This window comes from Anguilla anguilla, chromosome 4 (assembly GCF_013347855.1).
Source record: "Anguilla anguilla isolate fAngAng1 chromosome 4, fAngAng1.pri, whole genome shotgun sequence".
Taxonomy (NCBI): Eukaryota; Metazoa; Chordata; class Actinopteri; order Anguilliformes; family Anguillidae; genus Anguilla; species Anguilla anguilla.
In genome coordinates, this window is record NC_049204.1 from 58,563,314 (window position 1) to 58,586,984 (window position 23,671).

A 23,671-nucleotide genomic window follows, 5' to 3' on the forward strand; every position below is an offset into this window, starting at 1 on the left:
CAGCCAAAAGCTAAACCTCTAAAAGCACTTATTGTGAGGCAAGATCTTAATCCATACAGGGTTTTGACCCAGGTGGTTGGTGAGCTTTAATGTTGGAGGGAATTTATCCAGAAGACTTCAGTCTGGAGCATGTTAACTTATGCCTCTGTGGGGAGATTGAGAAACTGTGCTGTGGGGAGCAGAATATATTCAATTTATACTACGGCCTAGACTCCACAATACTGATATCAAGGGATAGGACATTAAATCAACTGCATTAATGTAGGTCACATACCTACAACCCAGCTTACTTTTGTCTGGTTTATGAATGGGTAATACCCATAGTAAGAGGCGATTAAGGAGACCTGCCTTAACTGGCAACAGACACGCCCCGTTTTCTCCAGTTACAAGTCTTGTAACAAAGTACTGATTTCAGGAGAAAGTCGTGATCTGACTTTCCAAAATAAGTGTAAGTAAATTCAAGGGGAACAGTGCACACTTTCACAGCAGAGTCAATGGCTGATCAAATTCTCAATACGATGCAAACGGGACTTTTGTTGATAATGAGCTTTTTTTATTTAAAAGCACATGTATTATAGCTAAGTACATTTAGCAGGAAAAAAAAATTGCTAATATTTCTTTTGTACAAAATGAGACAATACAAAAATACTAAAAGTGATTTTTTTAATACAGTTGTAGGTGTACTTCCTTCTTTTTACGCATATTAAAAACTTACTATCACAAATCTACAATATTTTAGCTTACTAAATACAAAAATCTGTCAATCAATGCTTTTTTAAGCAGCACTTTGTAAATAACACAGGTCATGACACAAACTTTTTATTCATAGTGGATATAACTAAAAAGGTTCAGAGATAATATTTTACATAGTTAATTTTTAGTGATCTATACATTATTTATATATTTATAAAAAAAATAAAACAGCTTGCTGTGGTTGAAATGATAGGACGGACTATACAAAGAGAAGGATGTGCAACATTGTGGAGTTGTCATTGTTTTCAGGGTTTCTGAGTATGCCATAAAATGATTTGGGTATCTGTACAATTGCTATTGTTAATAACAGACAACATTAAAAAATGTTAAAGATGAATTCATATCAAAGAAAATTTTTTTAAAAATCCACAGTTTTCTTTTCAGAACACAGTAACAGTCCTCTGGTTACACAGTGACACACACACTCCGGACTTGGCACAGTTTCGACTGCAGGCGCCCCAACCTGTTCAGGACTTATCTACACACACCACCGATGGGGCCACGTCTGGTGTACATCGTGGACACACACACCTCCGTCATCGAGTGATTGAGTAAGAGGAGGACTCCTCCCTGCCAGCGGAAGGAGCCCTCAGCCAAAATGCGCCAGTATGCCATGGGAGTCAATCCCAACGACTGTCACAACAGACCCCGCCCCCTTCCTCCGCCCCCACCCCGCCTTGAGCCCCACCCAAACTCCTCTACTGAACACCCGAACACTGTGGAGCGGCACGGCACAGCCATGCCCCACACAGCACTGCTTGTGATGGGAGGCAGTGAGAACTTTACATCACCCTAAGAAACAAAAATAAAATCCTTAGTCATACCTCCGGCATCCCCCCCCTTACCCTTTAAAAACGCAATGTCCCATGGTGCTAGGCCACTGTTCTGAATGTCTATAATAAACTTGATGGGTTGGCAATGAAAGCATTCACATTTAAACTTTCACTTGCACTACCTCTATTCTTTCCAAGTATCACAAACAGATCCTTGTGATCCAAGAGGTATTGCATAATCCCAGGCTTCTTCACTTTGTGTGAACCCTAGAACCCTTTCTGCATCATACAACTATCAACAAGCTTTCTTATAGCTATTCTTCCAAGTAGCAAGTGGTGACAATTTGAAATGAGCTTGGATATAGTGCTATAAGTTATTTTATATTGTTAATATATCTGTGCTAGTTACATTTGAGGAAAAAAAATCATTCCTATTACTAAGGAATTTGTTGTCCTATATGAAGAAAGGCCACAGAGAAGGACAGGGTATAACTGGTGATGTCTCAGAGAGCACATCAGCCAGCAATACATCCCATCCGCCCTTTCATTTTTTCTTTGTCATTTTTTTAACCCCCCTTCCCCAACCCCTCCCCTAACCCAATGTGTGATTATTTCTCTTGAGTCTGAGAAAACCATTCAAAGTGAATCTACAAGAAGTAGTTAACAGGCTCAAAACCCAACACATCTGGGGTTTTTTGTTTAGCTTTTTCTTCTACAGCAAGGGCTCAATTTTTTAACAAAAAATTAAAGTCTCAATAATAAGAATAAACTGTCTCTCTTCCCTACATTCTACTGTCAGATGAGAAGGGTGAGCAGCAGGGTGGTTGCTGGTCAATGGTCACAGGTGTCTGTCCTGGGCGTGGGTTCAGATTGTCTGGGCAGTGCTCCCTCACACCATATTGTGATGATTGTTCCGCTCTATGATGTCTGCAGAGGGGAGCAGTTCCTTCTTGATGGGAGAGGGCGGAGGGGTGGCCATCTTGGCTTTAGGCTTGAAGAGGTCTGACACGTAAAAGGCCTAGAAGAAAACAACAGAGTTGTCGGTCACAAATTGGCTGCAGTTCCCAAATGCAGTTACTCGGGTGCCAGGTACGACTAATCTTTATAAACCTTCTGTCTTGTATATACACTAAGATAAATCATGTGATTCACAATTTCCTGTCTGTGTGTTACAATAAAATGACAAGTGAGGTGTGAGTGTATATCATTGCTAGTGCTATCAGCCACAATGAGCAATTCAGTAGAGGATGTGAGCATTTATGCCATCTTCCAGACCTCTGTGTCTGACACCAGCTATGCTGAACTTGCCCCGACTGCACAGTCACACTTCCCTAAGATAATTATAAGTAAATCACCACGTGACTCATGCTCAAAAGAAATCCAGGCCATTAAGAGAGAGGTTTTCTCAGTTCTGGTCTGACAGTATGAGGTCACTCGAGCCTGGCATGGGAGGTGGGAAGGGGGAAAAGATACAGAAAGGCAACTTTTCCTGAGCTCCAATGACATCATCGGTGAAACAGGATGCAGAGGCCAGCCTACCAGGGAGTGGTAGAACGGAAATGGGACCGTGGAAAGAGCCTTGGTCAGGAACCTAACGGTTTCCTCCAAGACGCTCTCAGGCTACCCCAAAAACCCTTACCTGCCTCACCACCCACCACACAGACAAGCTATTACGTTACAAAGCAGTAGAAATGGAAAAGTATTGAGTGGGATTATGTGGCCTTACTTGGGCGCACATTTCTTTTCCTGATCTGCTTCTGAAAGATTAAAGTGAGCCGTCACAAGGATTTTTTATTTTATTTTTTCAACACCAGTCGCCCCATACCGCATCAGTGTCATTCAGGCGAGATCAGCAGCTGAGATGTATTTCAGGGTGAAATGTGAAATAATAGATTCTTCCAACCTCTGTGTCTGGCCTGCCCCTGTTTACTACGTGCCAGGGGACGACGGCGGAAGCACACAAAATATTTCGGTTGGCGGGCGCAAGCTTGGCTATCAGGTTTCCTGCGCCGCTGTCACAGAAGAGCTGGTCAGCACACGCTCCCAGTCACAAAAGAGGAGGCTTAAAAAAAGCATTCCGTTTCCTGTTATGAGCGGAGGGCTTCAGGACACACGAATACGCCTCCTAGTTGGGAATGACTCTGAATAACAAAAGCAACGTAGCACACTTGTAGTAACTGGAGAGGGCCCGTTCATACTCTCCACTTCCATCAAGAAGCAATGCTTTAATACAATGGGAGCTGAATCACCTGATTGGACAAACCACAGCTTCTGAAAAAGGTCAGCAGGCTGCTTTCCGGAATTAGATAATTCCATTTGCTGGTGACCTTTCAAAGCATGATGTGATTGCTGAAATAAGGCATCCACTCACGCTCAAGGGTACCAGATGATGCCATTTCCTGGTGACATTTAACAGAATGACATGGCCTCATTAGGAACCAAAATGTATGGGATCCATTCTCCTTTCATTCTAGATAAGGAGCACAGTTCCTGTTTGAAGAAGGAGCTGTGGGCATGAGTGGGCATGAATGGGCCTGGGACAGGCCCAGGTGACACATAGGAACGAGCTCAGGGCACCAGCGTCTCACACGGGGCTGACTCAGGGTTTTGACCCCCGAACTTCAGCTGCTAATGAACCCTTATCGCGGCCCGAGGAAGTTCCTGTGTCATAACCTGTGGTACTAGAGCGACCTTCCCATGGCCGCAGAAACCATTGTGTTGAGACTGCAAAGTCAGCAACAGGAGGGAGCAACTGTGAGATTGGGCTCCTTGTTGGAGGACGGCCGGGGGTCCAATTCACACTGTAGGTTCAGGGATCGGTCTGTCTCCGTCCCGATATTGGCCACTAACTGTCACTAGCTGCCTCTAGTGTTTACGTCCCGTGTGCACAAAAACAATAAACCCGCCCATTTTGTCATTGAAGGATTCTTTTGTTTTATGGAAAGGCGCATCACCCGCATTCATGGGAGGATTGCAGAACGAGGAGTGTTTGGAATAAGGGCACTGGAGCGACCTGCTGAAAATTCCATCATCCCGGTTTTAATAATGGGAGGAGACAGAATGCTGAATGAAGCCAAAAGGACTTAAACAAAAAAAAATGAGCCTCCTGTTGATTAATTTTAGAATTTCATCATGACTGCCCAGCAGATGGAACTCTTTAAGAAGGCGAGTTTATGGCATCTGACTCATAGAGACATTGAGTCAGGCAGGAAATCACAGTGTGAAAAGTTTCTTTATAGTGGTTAGATTTTAAGTGTCCACATACAGTGTATTAAGAATAAGAAAAAAAGAAACCCTGCCCAATACAAGTTGACTTATTCTGAACACTTGTAAATATACAGGGGGGCTATAAACATCAATGGAAAAGAAGTGAGAAATTTACCAAATATTTCAACAACATCTAAGGGCAGGCCTTCTTCCAAAACATTTTTTTTTGCCTAGGGCAAAATACCCAAGACAAACCATTTTAGATGTTATTGTGAATGCGCTAGATCTTGCATGCCTTGCATTTCGTTCTTCCCTCCCCAGTTTGTCAGCTTTATGCTTTGCATTTTAAACCCAGCGTGTGAGGGGAAGGAGACGCTTTGACGATCCAGCGCTGAGTCCTTTACCACCCTCAGGCCTGGCAGACAGGCGGGGAAAGGGCCTCCACCGAAGGCAGCGCAGCCCTGGATGTTGTCTCAAGGCACTGGAGCGCGTCCGTGAACAGCAAAAAAAAAAAAAAAAAAGAACCAACTCGTGAAGCCAATTTTTTAAAATGCATAACATCTGGTGGGTTTAATAAACGCACGAAAGCCCAAAGCTTCGGCTTCGCTCCTCCTGGCTTTGTTGCGCAAGTTTTTTTTGTGAGGTTGGACACAAATAAAAACAATGAAATGTGTAAAATTAGAAAATTAGAAAAAAGACCAAACAAAAAAATAAACTGTCATGGATGAACTTGAGATTGGACACACGACTACCTTGCCAGAACCACTTTACTTGGGGACTCTTATCTTGGGAGGACCCTCTGCTTAGCAGCAGAGATTGACAACGTCCCCTTTGGTCTCTCAAGGAACTATGTGATATGGTTGTGACAAGGTCAGAAAGCACAAAAAAGAGGCCAGAGAGAAGAGGAAAACTCACTCTAGTGGTCTTTCACAGCTGCTTCCTTATGCCCGACCTTGTCTGCTATGCTACAGGAAGAGCCCATCAGAATTAGAAAACAGCGCAGGCCCACCTCCTACCCTCTGGCCTACATCATGCAAAAAAGCAAAAAGTGTGCCATCTTTATGAAGGGCATTTCACCCCAAGCAGGAAACAGGTACAGGATGTGACCGACTTCATTTCAGGCTTTAGAGAAATCAGGGTTGTTCCTGTTTAACTTAAAGGGTTCTCTTCTCTCTCCGATCTGGACTTGTCAACATTTGGGACTCAGTTATAGTGGACACATATGGTTGGACCAGCAGTAGAGTACGTTAAACAGGTCGTGTCTGCAGTGGGTCCTCAACAGCTTTGGAGATTCACAAAGTCTGGCTGAGATGGAAGGGGAGGGGAGCGATGTGGAGGGAGTCCGAGGATGTGAGAACAACCTTCTCAGCTGTAGCTAACAACATGTCCAAAAACCGCTAGCTGTAATTTATCTGCAGGCTTCACTGCATGGAACCTAAAACCTAACAACGATCCTGAGGGGCTAATCCGTGGAAAACTTGAACTTTCACAGCCACAGTATGTGTGGTACTCTGGCATTTACACTAACAGCACAGAGGAAAATAGGCATGCCATCCCTATGTGACAATAAATAACACCCACCCAAGATGTCTTCAAAGACCTGCCGTGCTTTGCGTCAAAGTGTGATGTATTGTACTTTAGCTCCGGATGACTGTTTTTATTTCTTCTCCAACAGCACAGACTATGAGATCTCTCCAAAGGCCACTTCTTAACTGGGGTTATTAAAGATATTTTAATTGCGCTCCCTAAGCATTTGCAGATGTGTGTTTTGCTGGATTTCTTGGTTGAGACGGCAGAGACGGGAGCCTGAGTGTTTCCAAGCTCCATAAATCCGGCCAACTATGCCTGGATATGTTGGGTGTGCCGGTTTTGAGGGCCTCACTGCATGGAAGAAAATGTACTGTGCGATTTGGGGAACAGAAAACAATCTAAAAAACAAACAAACAAACAAGAACACGACAGTCTCAGAAAAAGACTACACTATCAGACATCAGTTGCACTCCTTCTTGCAGATAGTTGCATTTGAGTTTACTGATAACTTATCTGCCCTTGAAAGGCCAAAGGCCTAATTGCAAGAGTGAAATATTCTTTAGACGTGCTATAACACTAATCGTGATTATTTTACATATCATGCATGTACAGTTCCAAAAATTGAATGGAATGCCAAACCAAATCTACTCACGTCTCATATAGCAGATGCCTATATTTGCATCCATAAATGTGCTCTGTAGCCCAAAATATCTAACAAGGTTAGGAGACACAGTCATGGGCCCACAATGTACAAAAGAAGTACGACATGAGATGTGTGTGTAGTCCCTAGGGCAATGGACTCTCAGCCATATGCATTCCCCCTGCACGGACAGGGGATCGATTCCCATGACACCAGAGCCATGGCACTTTCTCAGCTGAGGTCACATCTCTATCTGTTACCCACTCTGCCTTCTGTCCATCTGAATAAGGCAAAACAAATTTTGAAGAAGCACAACATGGCAGTTCCAGGAACCGGTCTGGCTGACGAGCCCAAGTTATCAAAATAAAGGCTGCAGGCATGAAGTGTGTCTCTGCAGTTTATCGCATGTAAGTAACAAAACAAACAGTGACCCTTGTCACGGGTTAAAAAAGCAAAACCCAACCACAAGCCTGCGAAATAAGTGGTTCAATTGCTATTTTTTAACAAAAGCTATTTCTTCATAAATTCTTGAAAGCCACACGATAAAGGGAGATGGAAAATATCCAGCATAAGACTTGACGGCATTAAAAAAAGCTATGCTAGGTGTCCTCAATGCTTGGGTGGAGGAGCATTGTCTGTGGCAATTTGTTTGACGAAATACATCCCTACAGACTCCGGTGCGCGCCTGGTATCAGAGCCAAAAGTAGTGAGCCTGCCAAGAGCTACCCTGAAATCAACCTGGTAGCACAGTGACAGTAGCTGTGCCAAGGCCTGGCAGCCATACAGAAAAACTCTGTGAAAACACTTATTTTATGGAAAGAACAATTTCCACGTTTTTGCATTCGGGCCCCCGCACGAGAGATCAGGGGGCCTCACAGGGCGGCCGCCTGCTTTCCAAAGCGCTCCTGCAATAGCGGGAAAGGGTCCGCGGAGCCTGAGAGAGGCAGCCAAATGTTTTTTTTTTTTTAAATGGCCTCAAAACAATTAACAGCATCTTTGAATCTGTTTCAGAAGAAAGCTGATTTTTTTTTTTCCTCCTCAATTTAGTTTTCCTTGGCGTCATCCAGCCCACCGCCATGTTACGCGTACCGCAAAAGTCATCTGGCAAAAACCAAGACGCGAGGTGTCAAGTGTCAAATTCACAGATTTGTTTTAATGCGTGCGTGTGTGTGTGTGTGTGTGTGTACTGTATGTGGGCATTGGCTTTGCTGAGGGGGAGCGTGCTGCTTGAGATTTGCAGTGGGGCTCCAGGCAATCCTCTGGTCATTAAGAGGAATCAGGAGTTTTTTTTTTTTCCACTCCGCTGGCTGCACAATTTCACAGAGCAAAGGAAACATGCAGAGATGAGGGCGGGGCTGACAATGTCTTGATTCACTTCCAGGCCTATTTCATGGTTCGCTACCGGCTCCAGCCCGTGTGGAATGAACTGTCCCCCATTCAAAAATAAACAAATAAATAAAATATATGGTTTGCCTTAAACACAAGATTCTTTATGGCCTAAGCCAGAGCAGCATGCATTCCTGAATCGCACTGGATGTTCCAAAGGATCAATAACTCACACTCAAATGTGACACTAGCACTAGCAAACAGGGTAGAGCTACAATTAATGCTCTGTTAATGAGTGTAAATTATTTCCTATAAGCGTGAGCCCGTAACATTAGGTCGACCCGAATATGAATGACGTCACTCAAAAAAAAAAAAACTAAAAAAACAAAGATAAAACAAAAGCAAAACGCTACATTAACTACAGATGTTTCGTGTCTTCCTGTTGAATACTTGTCCAGTGACGCAGCCAGGGCGAACAGTGCGTTAGTGACGCGGTGTTGGGAAGCAGAACTCACTATGCAGTAGGCCACCAGGGCTCCCTGAGCAAAGCCGGCCAGGACGTCGGTGGGGTGGTGCTTGTGGTCGGAGACGCGGGACAGGCCCGTGTAGAAGGCCATCATGAGGAGGGTGAACTGGAGCAGGGGGCGGAGCAGGCGAGCTCCACGCCACGAGAACCGGGCCTGCAGGTAGAACTGCGGGAGAAGAAGAAGAAGAAGAAGAAGAAGAAACTTAAGTCAGACACAAACACTAGGCATACGCTCTTTATTAAAGGCATGATCTTTGAGGGTTGCCAGCTTGAAACAATATGTGCTACCTGTATGTCACATGTTCAAATCCCTCTTGGAACATCATTGTGTTTTTTTTCACTAATTATCCTAATATGAATTTCTCCCATTCAAATACAGCTTGAATTGTAATATAACATGTAATGGGTGAAAGAAGAAATCTCTTGAAGAGGAAATACAGCTTATAATATTGTTATAAAATTGAATAACTACTATAATGTATTTCTTGGAGATGTGAATTCCTTTGGTGAATTTCAAATGTGCAGCCATGTTAACTATGTACCGGTCAACTTTAAAATATTACACAATCCACACTACTGAATGAAGGCAGAATTGCAGACTCAAGAGGGAAGAGGAATGAGAATTTCACACAATACTTCACAACACCCTTTCCTTTGAACTTGTTCAACCCACACCTGAGAGAAAGACCACTGTTATTTCTGGCTAAGCACACACTTCTCCAGCATTATTACAAACTTAAAACCAGAAAGCAAGAGGAAGGAACAACTACAATTCTTGTCGTTCTAACAAATATTCACACCGCAGCTGTACAAATACCAAAGGCACTGTAAGAGGAGAAAAATATACACGCAAGTCCATTTTCAACACCCTTCCAAACCTCACCCGTCATTCTCTGAATAAACATGAGTGTAACAGAAATCAAATGTCTAGGCTTTCTCTACTTATATCACTACAGCATGGCGGGGACAAGTTTTACACCGAAGAAAAAGAAAACAGACCCAGAGAAAATGTTGTTCGGCTAGTGGACCGGGAGTCCCCGGCCCCCTCTGGAGGGAAGCGGCGAGACAGGAACCCAGACACCCTGAACCTAAACCAAGGTCAAACAGGGACCCGTGGACTTCCTCTGTTTATTCTCCTCCCCAGAAAATTCGTTGAGGTGAATTGACCTGGCCTTCCTGTGTGTTGCAGGGGATGGAAGGGGGGAGGACGAGGAACATAGAGAGCCAAGAGATCGCATTCCTATCGCCCACCGACAGAATAATCAGCAAGCGTTAAAATACCCCCAAAATAGCCATCTGTATCAGTCGTATTCCCATAAAGGTGTGGACAAGGTCAAATCCCCGCTTCCTGGAACAAACGCAATCGAAAAACATCATCATCGTTGTTTTTCTTTTTTTTTTTTAGGAAGGAATTCCTCCCTGGGATGTTTTGTATATATACTTCCTCTGAATCTATTCTCAGGTATAGATCGGAAAAGGGTGCGAACCACGGCGTTGGCTAGACTCATTGTTCTGTTTTGAGATCCCACAGGATATCACACACAACCAACCCGCCCATCTTCAACCAGAACATCAAATGCCGCCGCAATCATGCACCTCATAATTGTTTTGCCAGGCACGAATGCAATCAAAGCAGCTGCATCAGTGCAATGTTACAGAGCTTAATCCCAGACAACACGACTTTAACCCACGTCTGGCATGCGGAATTACTCCCACACATTTCAAGTTTTAATGGGAGCAGGAAAAACCCAAACAATCTTTACCGTCCCCCGACTCAGCAACCACAGTAGTCTTTATCCACTTTGGATCAAATGTGCTTTTAGCAATGACAAGTCTCTCTCAGCGGCTTTTATTTCTGAGAACCTCCACAAGAAGGCCGTGCCGAATATCATCGGGTTCAATTTTATATCAAAGCAATTTAACTTTTGTTTGGAAACTGGAATTGATTTATATAAAGGGCCAAAACTGGCTACAATAACAGTGGATTATAACAGCAAGTTATAATCCCAAAACCAATTCCAAAACTGGCATCAACACTCTTCTGGATGCTTTCCTGTGAATTCCAGGATTCCCGCGAAACAGATTTACTATCTTCATTCCAACTTCCTGGCCGGCAGCAAACATTTATCAATCTACTGCTTCATCAAAATAATTAGGAACTACTTCGCACTTAAAAGTGGCAATTACTTGGGGTTTTTCCCATCCAGAAATTATTATGGTTGGCGACACTTCCGTAGACTGATGAAAACAACCCGAAGCATGTCTTGAATTCACATAAAATTGGGAAATTGAAGTTGTGAGAAAACACACAAATGCATCGTGGTTGGGATTTCTGAAAGTGAGTTCAGGGTGGCCCCTTGGACCGACAATTATGAGATATGAGACAATACAGACCTTTTCAGCAACAATGGCCTTCACTCATATGATTCATGCTACCCATAAAAATTTCCCGCTTGTGGTAAAAACAAAGCAATCTAGAATTATTGTTTTCTTAAAAAACATTTTCCCTAACAAATTCAACATCCAGTTTCAAATTCCTTAAGGTCTAAATCTTATGGTTGGAAGGAAAAAAAAAAAAAAAAAACATTCATTTGACATATAAAACCCAACGAAATGAATGGCATTCGCTTCCCCTGGCGGCGTTCTCGCTACGCCCCAAAAGCGTCGGTCACATCTCCTCCCTCAAGTCCCTCTCCCCCCATCAGGGGAGGGAGCAGGACAGTCCGGAGCAGCGGCTGCGGCATCGGGCGGGCCCCCTCTCGGTCTCTCTCCCTCCAGCACACTTTGCACAATGCTGCACAATGCCAGGAATGCTGTTTTTCTATTCCGCACTTGCATAAACAACATGCCACAAAGCAAACAGGACTCTGGGGGCAACGTATTTGTTGAGATGGTGTTGATACTTCAAATGGTAACTCGTTAGCAGACCGCTGCAGGGTAGTGGAAGGGGGGGTGGATGATGGTGGGGGGGTGGGGCAGTTGCTGCGCACACACAGACAGCAATTCCATTCATCTGAAAAGCTCAGTGTCCCACATGCTTTTCAGCTCCACCACCTTCAGACACAGTTCAGAAAGCATTACTCGCTTTGGGATTCTGTAGCCAATGGAGATGTAATCCAACAACAGGCCTCTTTGCTTAAACGCGTCATAAAATCTGCTGCAAGGTTATTTAGTTCAAGCAGACATGGTAGTCATGAAGTGCCCAGCCATAAGATGTCCATTAGCATTATATGGATTTTATCATTGCTGGTAAGCTAAAAATCAAGACTTGGACACGTATTGCACATTAATAAAACAGCTCTTTGTCTTGATGTCACACACATTCTATTTCATTTGAAATGGAATACTTAGGCTAATCAGTACAGAAACTTCTGGATCAAGCTTCCAAACAAAGTCATTGAGAAGGTCATTTTTTTTCTTGGAAAAAAAAATAACTTCCAAGAGCTGCACTAGCCGAAAGTTTCAGAACCAAAACCCTTGGTGTCCCTAATGTCCACTCCTGGCTATCAATGTGGAGTCAAGGAAGGGAAATGTGCTTCACCCACAGGATTTTAGTGACAGATAAATAAAGGCTTCCATACAAGCCCCTACAGATGACATAAATGGCAGTTACGAAAGCCAAATCAAAGTAGTGGACTAAGTTGCCCTGCAGGCCATATCTTAGGGTGCTTAGAGAGACAAAGTGCATCTGATACCCTCATCCAATGCTCTCAACAGCCCTGGCACCATGCCTATACAGAACAATTATAGACAGCCATTCTGTCCTCCAGCAACCTTTGCTTTATACCTCTTACAGTGGGGAGGTCTTACAGACCTGCTTAGTGACAAAAAGGGCCCTATTGAAAGGTAGAGACCGTCAACTAGAAATGGAGCGGGGTATAAGTGTTACGGAGCCTCTGAACAAAGCAGCTATGGGTCACGTTACAAAAGGCACTGCCTTCTCTTCCAAATATTCACATACAAAACAACTAACTTCTACACATGCAACTGACAATGCAACTGAATTGACCATACCACTTGTGGACACAATGACATTTCTGCCATAAAGTTTCTGCATTACCAGAGGGATTACAAAGACAACATTTTCTAACTCGACTTTAAGCTGTCCATACTTAATCTACTATGGCCAAGCTGATGACACCCTCGAACACCTTCACAGCTTCACATAAGGGAGTCCATATTTCCTCTGATAAAGGCATTAAAACACTGACAGAACCAGTGGCCAGCAGAACCAGTGGCTTGTGTACTTTCTTGCTGCTCAAACAACCACTTTGAATTCTGTGTTTTTGCATGTGCACGCGTGTGCCATCAGCCAGACTTTATTCTTGTCCTCCTGCGAGCACAAACACTTCACTTCGACTCCACCAGCTCTCTAACATTTCCTCCTGGCCTGTGGCACGCTGCAAAGGCTTGGCCAGCACTGGAGTGTCACTGTGCGGTCTGGCGGCTACCTCCCCCGGCCAAACCAGAAGCCATCAGCGGCAAACGGAGAGCCGTCAGCGAGGAGGTCACAATGAGGCTGGGAAATACCCACTCTACAAGCCCTGGCTCACCACATCGTCCACTGACATCACCCTTATCACAGCCTACTGGAAGAGCAAGTAAGGGGGATTCCCCACAGGCAGCAGTGGAAAAGGGTTCAAACCGTTCCTTTTCCGCTCTGGCAATATGCACATCTGCTCTTATGCAATGTTAGCACCTTCATTTCCGGGACTGCGGCATTAAGCCCTAATCTGGCAACCATTATTAAAGGAATGAAAGGAAAAAAAGAAACAGAGAGGAGTGGGCGAAAGGGAAAATCCACCGTGGCAAAGTCAAAGGTGGGCGATGCAACCCAGTTTTGAATCAAAAACAATGACTCATCCTGTCATGGTTTTGACTAAAATTTACATTTCAATGAGTGGATGGGGATTATATCTTTTTTTCTTGAAAGATATGATAATTATTCAAAATACTACTACTTTCCTTTCCTTATCAGCTGAAGACAGATTGTCTGAAGGCTGAGCCCGAGCTAGGAAAAGACACAGCCAGGTACGGCACCCACACAAGATGGAGCCTGTCTGTGCCAGCGAGGCAGCAGATCCGATCTTTCGTTCGGGGGGGGACGGTCGGAGGAAAGTGGCCTTCAAATGTCAGGACTGCCTAACATCTTCAGGGGGCCTCGCTCGGTCCCCCGACAGCCTGAGATACCATCTGCGGGGGAACGAGTTAAGCCTCGAGCCGGATTCGGCGTTCGCGGCCGCGGAACAATGGCGCACTTCACCGCGGCCCGTGCGGACCGAGCCCGGGTCACATGGGCCTGCTCCTGAGATGGGGTTTAGAGAGGGGAGCGCAGCCCTTGGAATAAGACCTGCCTGCCAGCTGAGCACAGCAGGACGGCTGCCAGAGGCCTCAGAGTGTGGGAGGTGTGTAGAGTCACATCGAGGGAGGCTGTGTGCACGTGCAAACACGCGTGTGTGCCAGGGAGAGAGAAAGAGAGAGAGAGAGAGAGGGAGAGAAGAGCCTATGGAGAGAGAGAGAGAGGGAGAGGGAGAGAGAGAGAGAGAAGAGCCTATGGAGAGAGAGAGAGAGGGAGAGGGAGAGGGATAAGAACCTATGGAGAGAGAGAGAGAGGGAAAGGGAGAAGAACCTATGGAGAGAGAGAGAGATAGGGGGAGAATCTTTGTGTTTATACTTCAATCCACTGTGGATAAGAATAAGAGTGGTTTACATAATCTTCTCACAACTCCTGTCCAATTACTATGTACTACTATGGTCCAAAGAGCAAAATCACACTGCTTCTATTATTTTAAGCATCCTATTGTTTTTACATTTAAAATAAAATTATTCCATTTATATAAATAGCAATCATTTTCCGATGTTGTTGAAAATATGCACAAAATGCACATAGCGCTTCAGACTCTGTCAAAAGAACACATAGAAGGACTGATAAAAAAAAATGTGGCCAGTGAAATGTTTAGTTCTCCTGTACAAACCAAAAATACAAATTCCTTTCCCAGCCACAACTCGGATTCATTAATTCACAAGATCTCTGCATGGACCTCAAGTACAACTTCTAGCATAAAGCGACCGCAACTCTTCAGCCCTATTCAACTGCAGTTTTTCAGATTGAAGTAAGTTTTAATACAAAGAACAACATGTCCAAAATAGAACAGAAATATAATATTCCGACGGAGGCACTCAGTGCTCAGCAGAACACCCATATTATGCTATAATCTAACCTTTAATTGTGCTCACTGTGGTCAGCAAAATTATTTACTTGCCCCCAATATATCACAACTGGCAGCTACATGTATAATGATGATTAAAAAATAATAGCAATAATCATATTTCCGTAGTAGACGCCATTATCCGGGGCAACATACACAGCTTAGATTTTTACCGATCTGTTTACACAGCTGGATATTTTAATGAAAAATATGTTCAGTACCTTACTCGAAGGTGCAATTGTAGGTACTTGTGACTATCCACTTAAAAATGTAGTGCCTTAAGCACTCTGCTCGACTTGACATCCTTTGAAACTAAATACTGCTTGTTATTCACCAGATTTTCGTTTGACTGGAGATAGCCTCACTGCAAGCTGAGTTGTCGCAGGCTTGTAATTTGTCTTGCACCCTGACAGGGGGACTGAATGGTGGCATCAATACTTCCCAGGTTTTCACATAAAGTATTCAGTTTCAGCTCATGCTCTCAGCTCTCTGATACTCCAGTATGAAGAATTTAGAGTTGGCCACATCTGTCTGAAAATTAAAGCCCCCTTCTCTGGGAAGTCACTGTGTGTGCGAGTGTGTGTGTGTGTGTGTGTGTGTGTGTGTCTGCACTTGTGTGCATGCATGTGTGTGTGTGTGTGTGTACGTGTTTAAAGATTGTACTCACCGCCAGGTACAGCATAGTGTACATGGAGAAAGAGGCGTGGCCTGAGAAGAAGGATTTCCTGAGGAGGAAAAAAACAAAGACAAATAAACATCCATAAATTGGCCTTCAGTCAGCAGTTCCACTTTATAATTTAATTTCTCAGAAATGGCCATGTTAATTAAATTTAAAGTTAATTAAAAATAAAATTCCGCCCTGCTTACTATTTTGCATTTAACCGAGCTCAGACCAGATGCAGCTCCTTATAAAGTCAATAGAGTCAATCAGTGCTATATTTCTGTAATACTTTGCAGGCATGGCAGATAAAATCTGTATTTAAAAGAACATTAAAAAGTAATAGTAAAATTACAATATTGTTGTTGCAGCTAGCACCAAGAGATTTTGGATGTCTCATCTCAATTGAAACACTAGAGAGTTTCAGTGACTATTAAAAGGCAGAGATGATTAGATAAGATCTCATTTCAGGAACAGCTTTAATGCGATTTCCATTAAGATAAATTCCATTGTGCTCCGTACCGCATGTGTCCAGGCATGTTGTGATTCAATTACATTCTATCTGATTAGACAAGGCCAGATGAGACCAGGCCCGTATACACCAGCTGATAGTGACCGGAGAGACTAATGGGGGGGGGGGGGGGGTCAATTGGGGTGTCTTGTACAGTCATACCTGGCCTCCTGCACTTTGCTGTCCGACCCTTGACATTTGTAATCCGTGATGTAACCCAGGGTGCAGTTGATGGCTGAGAAGTCTGGTTGGCACACATCCAGGAAGTGGGGGCGCATGCGGCCGACCGACACCTTGGCAATGTCTGTGAAGGACTGGCTAACCGCGCAGCCGAAGATGAAGACGCCGACTTGCTTGTACAGGGTGGCGACGTACGGGTTGCCGATGAAAGATTTGGAGCCCTCGTTCAGGTAGTGAATCCTGTAGCATTCTCCAATAATGATCTGGACAAGGGAGGGGGACACATTGCATGTAGAGAGGTTTCTGGACCCCGGCCATTCCTCCTTACAAATTAGTTTACCAGATGAGGAAGTGATAACAACACTCAACAGTAATGATGCCAACATTTTCAATGTCCTCAATTGAACTGAGTGTTAGATTGCCAAACACAACAAATAGGACAATAAAGGGGATGGATATGACAGACACAAAAACACAGAAAAGCATGGCCTGCCTTGCCTGGTTCAGAAAGCATCAGAGGAGTTAAATGTTCAGAAGGTAGCAATGACAGCAGATGTTTTGGAAATTAGTAGGTTGAGAACTTTTAGAATGTACGCAGAGGGGCCAGAATGGGCTGAAGTCTTGCTGCCAACGCTGATCAGCATTTTAAAAATCAAAGTGCTTTTTTTTATTCCTCCATTCAAACAGAAAAAACCAAACAGTCCATCACCGAATCACTCAGCACTTCTTATATGCGATACACTTAACAGAACTCTGTGTAAGTAGCCTCTCACCCTAATAATGTGCGTTCAATAGCTGGCAGAGTGGCCCTGTCCCAGCAGGGCTGCAGCAGTAACACTGAGCCACACTGTTCCAGCAGGGGGTCTGCAGCCAACCCCAGGTGAAACGCGGAAGTGTCAATCACGCAGATCACTGGGGACATCTCCCTGGACCCCCAGCGGGCCCCGACAAAGCTTCACTGTGCTTCTCCACTTCTTAGTCGAGCTCGAGATAATATTTACTGGACCACTGCTGAGTCTTCCAGCGTTTCATCTCTGATGCAAGGGCTCCAGTTCTCTAGTTAACTCTGTCCGTCCACCCATATATTCCACCATAACACTTAATTCACACACAATATGTGTGTGTATATATACACGCGCTATGGTGCATACTGAGGAACATGCAGTGGACTGCGTTATTATCACATCTTGATGATACTCTGATAGGCTTTGTATAGGTAAATAGAGGTAACCTACAGTCTACACTGGTGGACTGTACTCAGAGCAGATCCACTGAGGAGTGTATATTTTAACTCTCATCATTTGTATACATCTCCCTCACTTTTGCCCTAGGTTCTCCACCACAACTTTCTGCCGCCCTCGAGCACAGACGAGAGAGTGGAGAGCGGAGCAGGGACTGGGACTCCTCGCTGGGATAAACAGGGGGAAGGGAGACGCCGTTAATTCGCTGCAGCTGTGCAGGCCGCCGGCTCCCCGGCCCCGTGAGCGGTGAGCAGACTGCAGACTGCTGGTTTTGATAAGGAGAAACGCTGAGCTGGTAGACGTGTCTGCTCCCCACCAAAGGTGGGAGACGCCTTTCCGAGGCACTTTTCTGTTTGGGTTTCCACAAGGAAAACCCGCCCCAAAATTTTCTGTCTGAGTTTTTGGGATCGCCTCCACAGATCTTATGTCTTTAAAAGGTGTGGAGAATCTTACGTGCTGGAGCCAGGATCACAGAAACTGGCCTGATTCTTCAAACGTACAACAAAACACAACGCAAAGCCTCTCATCTCTTCTCCGCCTCTACTGCAGATATAAAGTGCACCACTAGTTCAAATCTGAGCATAACGGCCTGCTTTTTAACCTGTTCCATGCAATCATAAGTCCCTCCAGCAATCATAATTTCCAAGCAGCATCTAATATGTCAGGCTTAATTATGCATGAATCCCACATTCTTCAGTCTCCAATGTCTGCCCTTCGCCTTAAAGAGAAACAGCTTCAGCAGCAACTAGGATTCTGAGGAATTTCCACTACAAACCCCACAAGCTCTCACCATTCAGCGGTCTTCATGGGCTCCCGGCATTGAAAGCCCCTGTGAGGAGCTAAGATTCTCCCGTTTTTATAAAGACTCAGTGTGAGGAAGCCAAGCAGTAGGGTGGCATGTGAATGCACTGGCAGTCAAGCACGCTCTGAAAAAGCTTCACATGCAGGCTCTCTGGAGTGCCCTGCAGAACTGCTCCTTCTCTCTCGTGAACTTGCACTTTGTTTCTCTTTCCACTCCTTGCCAGTTCCGGCTAAAGGACGAATCTGGACTGAAGGAAGCATACAAGGGGGGTGTCACACACACTATTTACGAAGCCTCTCTGCTTTCTGTCTCTTACATAATTTGTAACATTCCAGTGAGCCAGCGATGCTATGTGGTGATAACGCAAGAGATTAATTCACAAGAGACAAACAACATGGAACAGCATGAAACCCAAACAAAAAAAAGAGGGAAAAACATGCAGGAGACGTACGCTAAAAGCTGAGCAATTGATGAATCTTTAAAAAATAGCAATTCAAATGTAAGGTTTTCTATTCACACACTCTTAAAAAAGCCTAACAATAATACCTATATAGCTTTCAGAGTACAAGGCAAATAAAAACAAATTCAATAATGAATAAATAAGTAAAGAGTAATAGGTATTGGCTCTTTCTTGTGTACACTGCATTTGTAGAGTTTGGTGAGCTTCTCTCTCCTGCACTCTTGACACATTTAAATATTAAACATTATATATATATGCACATAATATATGTATAATATATATATATATATATGCACATATATATATATATATGTAGTCTCTGTATGTTTATGTGTACACAAGGCAGAGCTTGTGAAATATATTTAAAGGAGAAAGACTTACAGAAAGAATGGCAATAAGAATGCCAGCGGCGCAAAGCACTGCGTCACTTATGGTGTCTCCGTTTTTGTACGGGTACTTGATGGACTCGTCGCTGCAGTAAAACCCGCGCTGGTAGGGCTTGATAGTGCTAGTTTCGATAATCAGGAAAGGCAGGCCAGCTACAGCGAGACAAAGAGGAAGAAGAGACACAAAGGTTTTCCGGTCAGTAACAGGGACACAAACACAGGAGTGCACACAGGGGGGGCACGGCGCAGGCTGCCCGGCAACATGGGGACAGCGGGACAGGGGCGGTCCGCTCCACGGTTCCTCATGTCCCCAAAACCACTTTTCAATCTCTCGTTCGCTCTTTAAGGTTCCGTGACCCCTTCACCACCTGAGATTCCCCCTCAGACTGCGCCCATTGTCAAGTCACCATTTGGAATGCGCCCTGCAGTTTTTTTATTTTTTTTTTATGGGTTTTTTGGGGACAGCGGAACACAGACGAACACCCCTGTTCCCCTGCGCTCCCCCCATGTTCCGGGGGGCTGCACCGTGGAGAACTTACAGAGGTGACCGGCAGAATGAGCCCCACGGCCATCAGCACCGGGGAGGGGATGGTGCTATTCTTAAAAGAGAAGCGGATGCTGTCGTCGCTGCAGTAGAAGCCGCGGTGGTAGGGCGGGATGGCGGACTTGTGCAGAATGAGGGAGGGCAACATGACTGCGCAAACAGACAAAACCGGGGTCAGCCCTCCTGCTGGCAGTACCTACCTGCACCGTCTACTCACGGGCCTGCAGGGGCTCTGGACAAGCTACAAGGCTTTTCATTTCAACGCTTTTGGATCGTACGTCGTTCAAAACATCAAAATAATAAAAACGTACGATAAAATAAAAATCAATAATCGATTACATCTGTTTTTTACAACTGTTTAACCTCTGCCACACACAAACACACACACAAACATGTACACACAAACACAGACACAAGCGCACACACTCTTCTATTACACTCAGTTTTTGCAACAAAGACTTGCATCGAAAAATTTTAAGAATGAGTCTGAGAGACCCTTTTGTAAATAATTTTGGTTTGGCACGTTATTCTGTATCTGACAAACAGAAAATTTGACAATATGCGCACATCAAAAACAGCTTCATCACACCTCCAGCAAAACACACACACACACACAAAAAGATTCTGAATCAAACCAAAGTAAACATTGAGTTTAAATTGTGGTGGGGAACTTCAAATCTCTCCCTTGAAGAATTGTAAACTCGTGATTACCTAGAAAAGCAAAGCTAAATTTCCACTGGCCACCCAAACTTTTGTATTTTTTTTTCCCACGGGGAATTTTGAAGGCGGTGCCTGGGATTACATGTGGTTAGGAACAGAGGTAACCTGAGTGAACAGCCCAAGGTCCCTGATCCAAGCTTTGCACTCAAAAATAAACAGGGCCATCTTTGAAGCGCGGCAGCCAAGGGTCTCTCGTTTCTGTCCGAAACGGTTTACTGTGCCAGAGGGCAACTGGCAGGACACCAGACACACTCAGAGCAGGTCCACCTTAAAAACTGCACAGGAAGTTTAAAAGGTGTGGTTCCCATGGCAACATTTACATTTCTCACACAAATCCCCCATACCTACATTTTAAGAAAGGTACAGTAAATAAAAATACAGTTTAACTGGAAGCACTCCTAGCATCAGTCATATCATAATATTTCTTTTATTGTTCTACAGTAAAAGCAGGAAATATAATATAATTATTACTGACTCATTTTAAATAAATAATACTTTATCAAACAGCGTGGAGTAACTGTAACACCATATTGCAAGACTCTGAGACCAGTGGATAACCCTGCAGAAAAAAATAATAACTTTGTGGAATATGCAGAGAGCAGAATTAGTGCTGTTTTAGATGTATACGACATTAATATTCTGTTTTCGTTTTTTCTCTACCATTTGAACAGCTGGAGAGAGGTTGTCCCTAGTTAAGCATCAGCTACGTCACTGGGCAGACACCTGCAAAAATAAAAGCCGGAACTCTGAAGCAGTGGAACTGAGAAGAGACCGGAAACCAGGAGCATTAATAATGGAGGGGGGGCTATATGCCAAGTGTTTTTTCCCCAGTAAAAAAAAAAAAAAACAGGCTGTTTTAGTTGGGGATGACAATGAGATTTGGAGCCAGGGTCATGGACAGCTGGAAAATGCCTGCAAGGTCCTAAAAGGCATACAAGGTCCATCGTTTATTTAAGGTCACATTTAAGCACCCCGATGAATAATGCAAAATCTCGTTCTGCCGAAGGTCTGCAGATCCTTAACTTTCAAATTCACCCCCTGAAAAGGCCACTCTTGGTAATTTTACACCGTCTGATTTTCATCTGAGAAAGAGATGATCGTCTCAGCAGACTTTAGACCCATTTCGGCATTGCATCTGCAGCCGACCCACGGGGGAGACTTCCAAAGAGCTGGAGCAAACAGCTTTGAGCTGGGAAGCTCGTGAGACGGCGAATAAGAAATTCCACTCACAGCGGCGCGATCTGCATCGGCAGATTATGATGCAAATGAAGGGTATTGAAAAGGGTAGCCCCGGGTTTTTTTTTTCCGCACATGTGAAAACCGCTCCAGAGGGAGCTTTGCCCTCAGCGACCAACTTAAACAAATTATAAGCCGGTCTGAGAATGTAAGCGGGAAGCTCGGTTGCAGAAGAGCGGGACTTGGGTTTTCTGTTCTGCTCCCGGGATAAAGAGGCCATTCCAGGTTCCACCATGCAAAAGAGAGAGAGAGCGGCGCGGCCTAACAAAGCCTGAATGGGCTTTTAAAAAGAGGAGCCCAGTGGCAGGGGGGGGTGGGGGCGGGGGGGGGGGGGGGGGGGGGGGGGGGGGGGCGAACTCGGCCCTCTTTTCCACACTGCGTCGACCTGTTCACAAAAGCCTCTCTTGTCCGTGCCCACTTCCCCAGCTCACAGGCTCCGCCATGCCAGGGGAACATTGTTTTGCCCTCCATGCCATCTCCATGAGAGCAGTGTGGTATGCAGAGATTCCCCCAATGCCACCCCCAACCAAAAAAGCGGAAAACAACAAAATCTTTTGAGCCGATGGTAAAAAAAAAAAAAAAAAGCACAATCTTACGCAAAATGTATCCACAAATGCACGTCCAAGGGAGAAAATTAAAATAACCGTGCAAATGCTAATTTTGGAGAGGGAGTGTGTGAGAGTAGGGGCTGTCACATCCCCACGTTTGGGAATGAGGGAGCATTTGCAGAAAGGAGACAGAAACCTTAAGAGAGGCAAAGAAAGAGCTGGGCTGGGCAGATGCAGAAAGGCCTGTTGAGCAGAGTGAATTAAAAAAAGGCCAAATCGAAAGAAAAACCTCAATGGACCCACATTCAGAGGAACTCCTGCATTGCGACAAAGAAACACAAAGCATACATTGACAACTAAAGATTCCATTATTCACCTTCAATGCCAGGAGAGGGGGTAAGGACAAGTAACAGGTCACATTCAAATTACCCTAGCACCCTAGTAGCATTTGAAAAACCAGTCAAAAACAAACTGCAAATTTTGGCCCACCGAAGAGAATAACCACCATTAGGGAGCCAAAACCAGACGGTTTACTTTATCTCCACATTGTTTCTATGGACACTTCTCAAATGTTGTTTATGTAACGCTAAAATAAAACATTAATTTTCACTATCATAATAAATATGGATAAGTGACTTGACTCCACGAGTGTTCCAGCAGAGGCGGGAAAGTGTTAGCTTCGCTTTCCCAGGGGCATGGGGTTTACTTTGCATAAACAGTTCATCTGCCCATTGAGCTTTACAAACTGGCCGCTCAATTAAACCATAATGAAACAAAACTGGGGCCGACTGGGGGGGGGGGGGGGGGGGGGGGGGGGCGGGAATTCAAACTACAGCCATGCAAAACAATCACAAGTGGGTGGCAAATGTCTGCAATATCTTGTTTCATTTGCTTATCAGATGCGGACATACATTTTTCTCCTCCGTCTAAAACGGGAGCGTGGGATGGGGGGGGGGAGGGGGGGTTGGGTGTGTGCATTTCCCAGTCTGTGGAACGGGCACTGGCTGTAGAAACGGGAGACATCGCTGGCGATTAGGGCGCCACGAAGGCTTACGGTGTAAAGCGTGAACCGTGGAACATATTTGGCACGGCTTTATCGGGTCCATCTGTCGGTGGAATGCATACACTTTCTCTGATGTTCGGCTGAACCCCAGTGCCTCAGTACATCTGAAGGCAAGACGGGTTCAAGGAATGGGGCAGAGGCGGGGAGCGAGATCTGGATATATTTCTTTATTGCCGTTCTGACACTGGAAAAAAACCCCATAAGCCCTGTGATTTCATGACAATCATCAGGGGAGGTGGGATTGACTGCCTGTCAGGTACGAGGCCATCTCACTGGTCTGAGCGAAGATTATTTAGGAGTGCTGGTTTGACTGGCTCCAGGGTTACACTGGACAAGCTTGCACGGTAAGAGATCAGGT

General features: G+C 44.7%; 1 protein-coding gene across 2 annotated transcripts in view; it reads right to left on the reverse strand.

Moving 5' to 3' along the window:
* Positions 1–539: 539 nt before the first annotated feature.
* Positions 540–23,671, reverse strand: part of plpp3 (phospholipid phosphatase 3) — a 36,544-nt gene continuing 13,412 nt past the window's right edge. Inside the window, exons 2-6 of one of the 2 annotated variants that reach the window (XM_035414716.1) lie at positions 19,198–19,355; positions 16,296–16,576; positions 15,632–15,689; positions 8,745–8,921; positions 540–2,544 (exon numbers count right to left, since the gene is read on the reverse strand). In XM_035414716.1, the coding sequence (XP_035270607.1) occupies positions 2,416–2,544; positions 8,745–8,921; positions 15,632–15,689; positions 16,296–16,576; positions 19,198–19,355 (803 nt within the window). In that variant the 3' untranslated portion in view covers positions 540–2,415. Of the gene's footprint in view, positions 2,545–8,744; positions 8,922–15,631; positions 15,690–16,295; positions 16,577–19,197; positions 19,356–19,741; positions 19,897–23,671 lie in introns of both variants that reach the window. The other variant, XM_035414717.1, reaches the window with a different exon arrangement.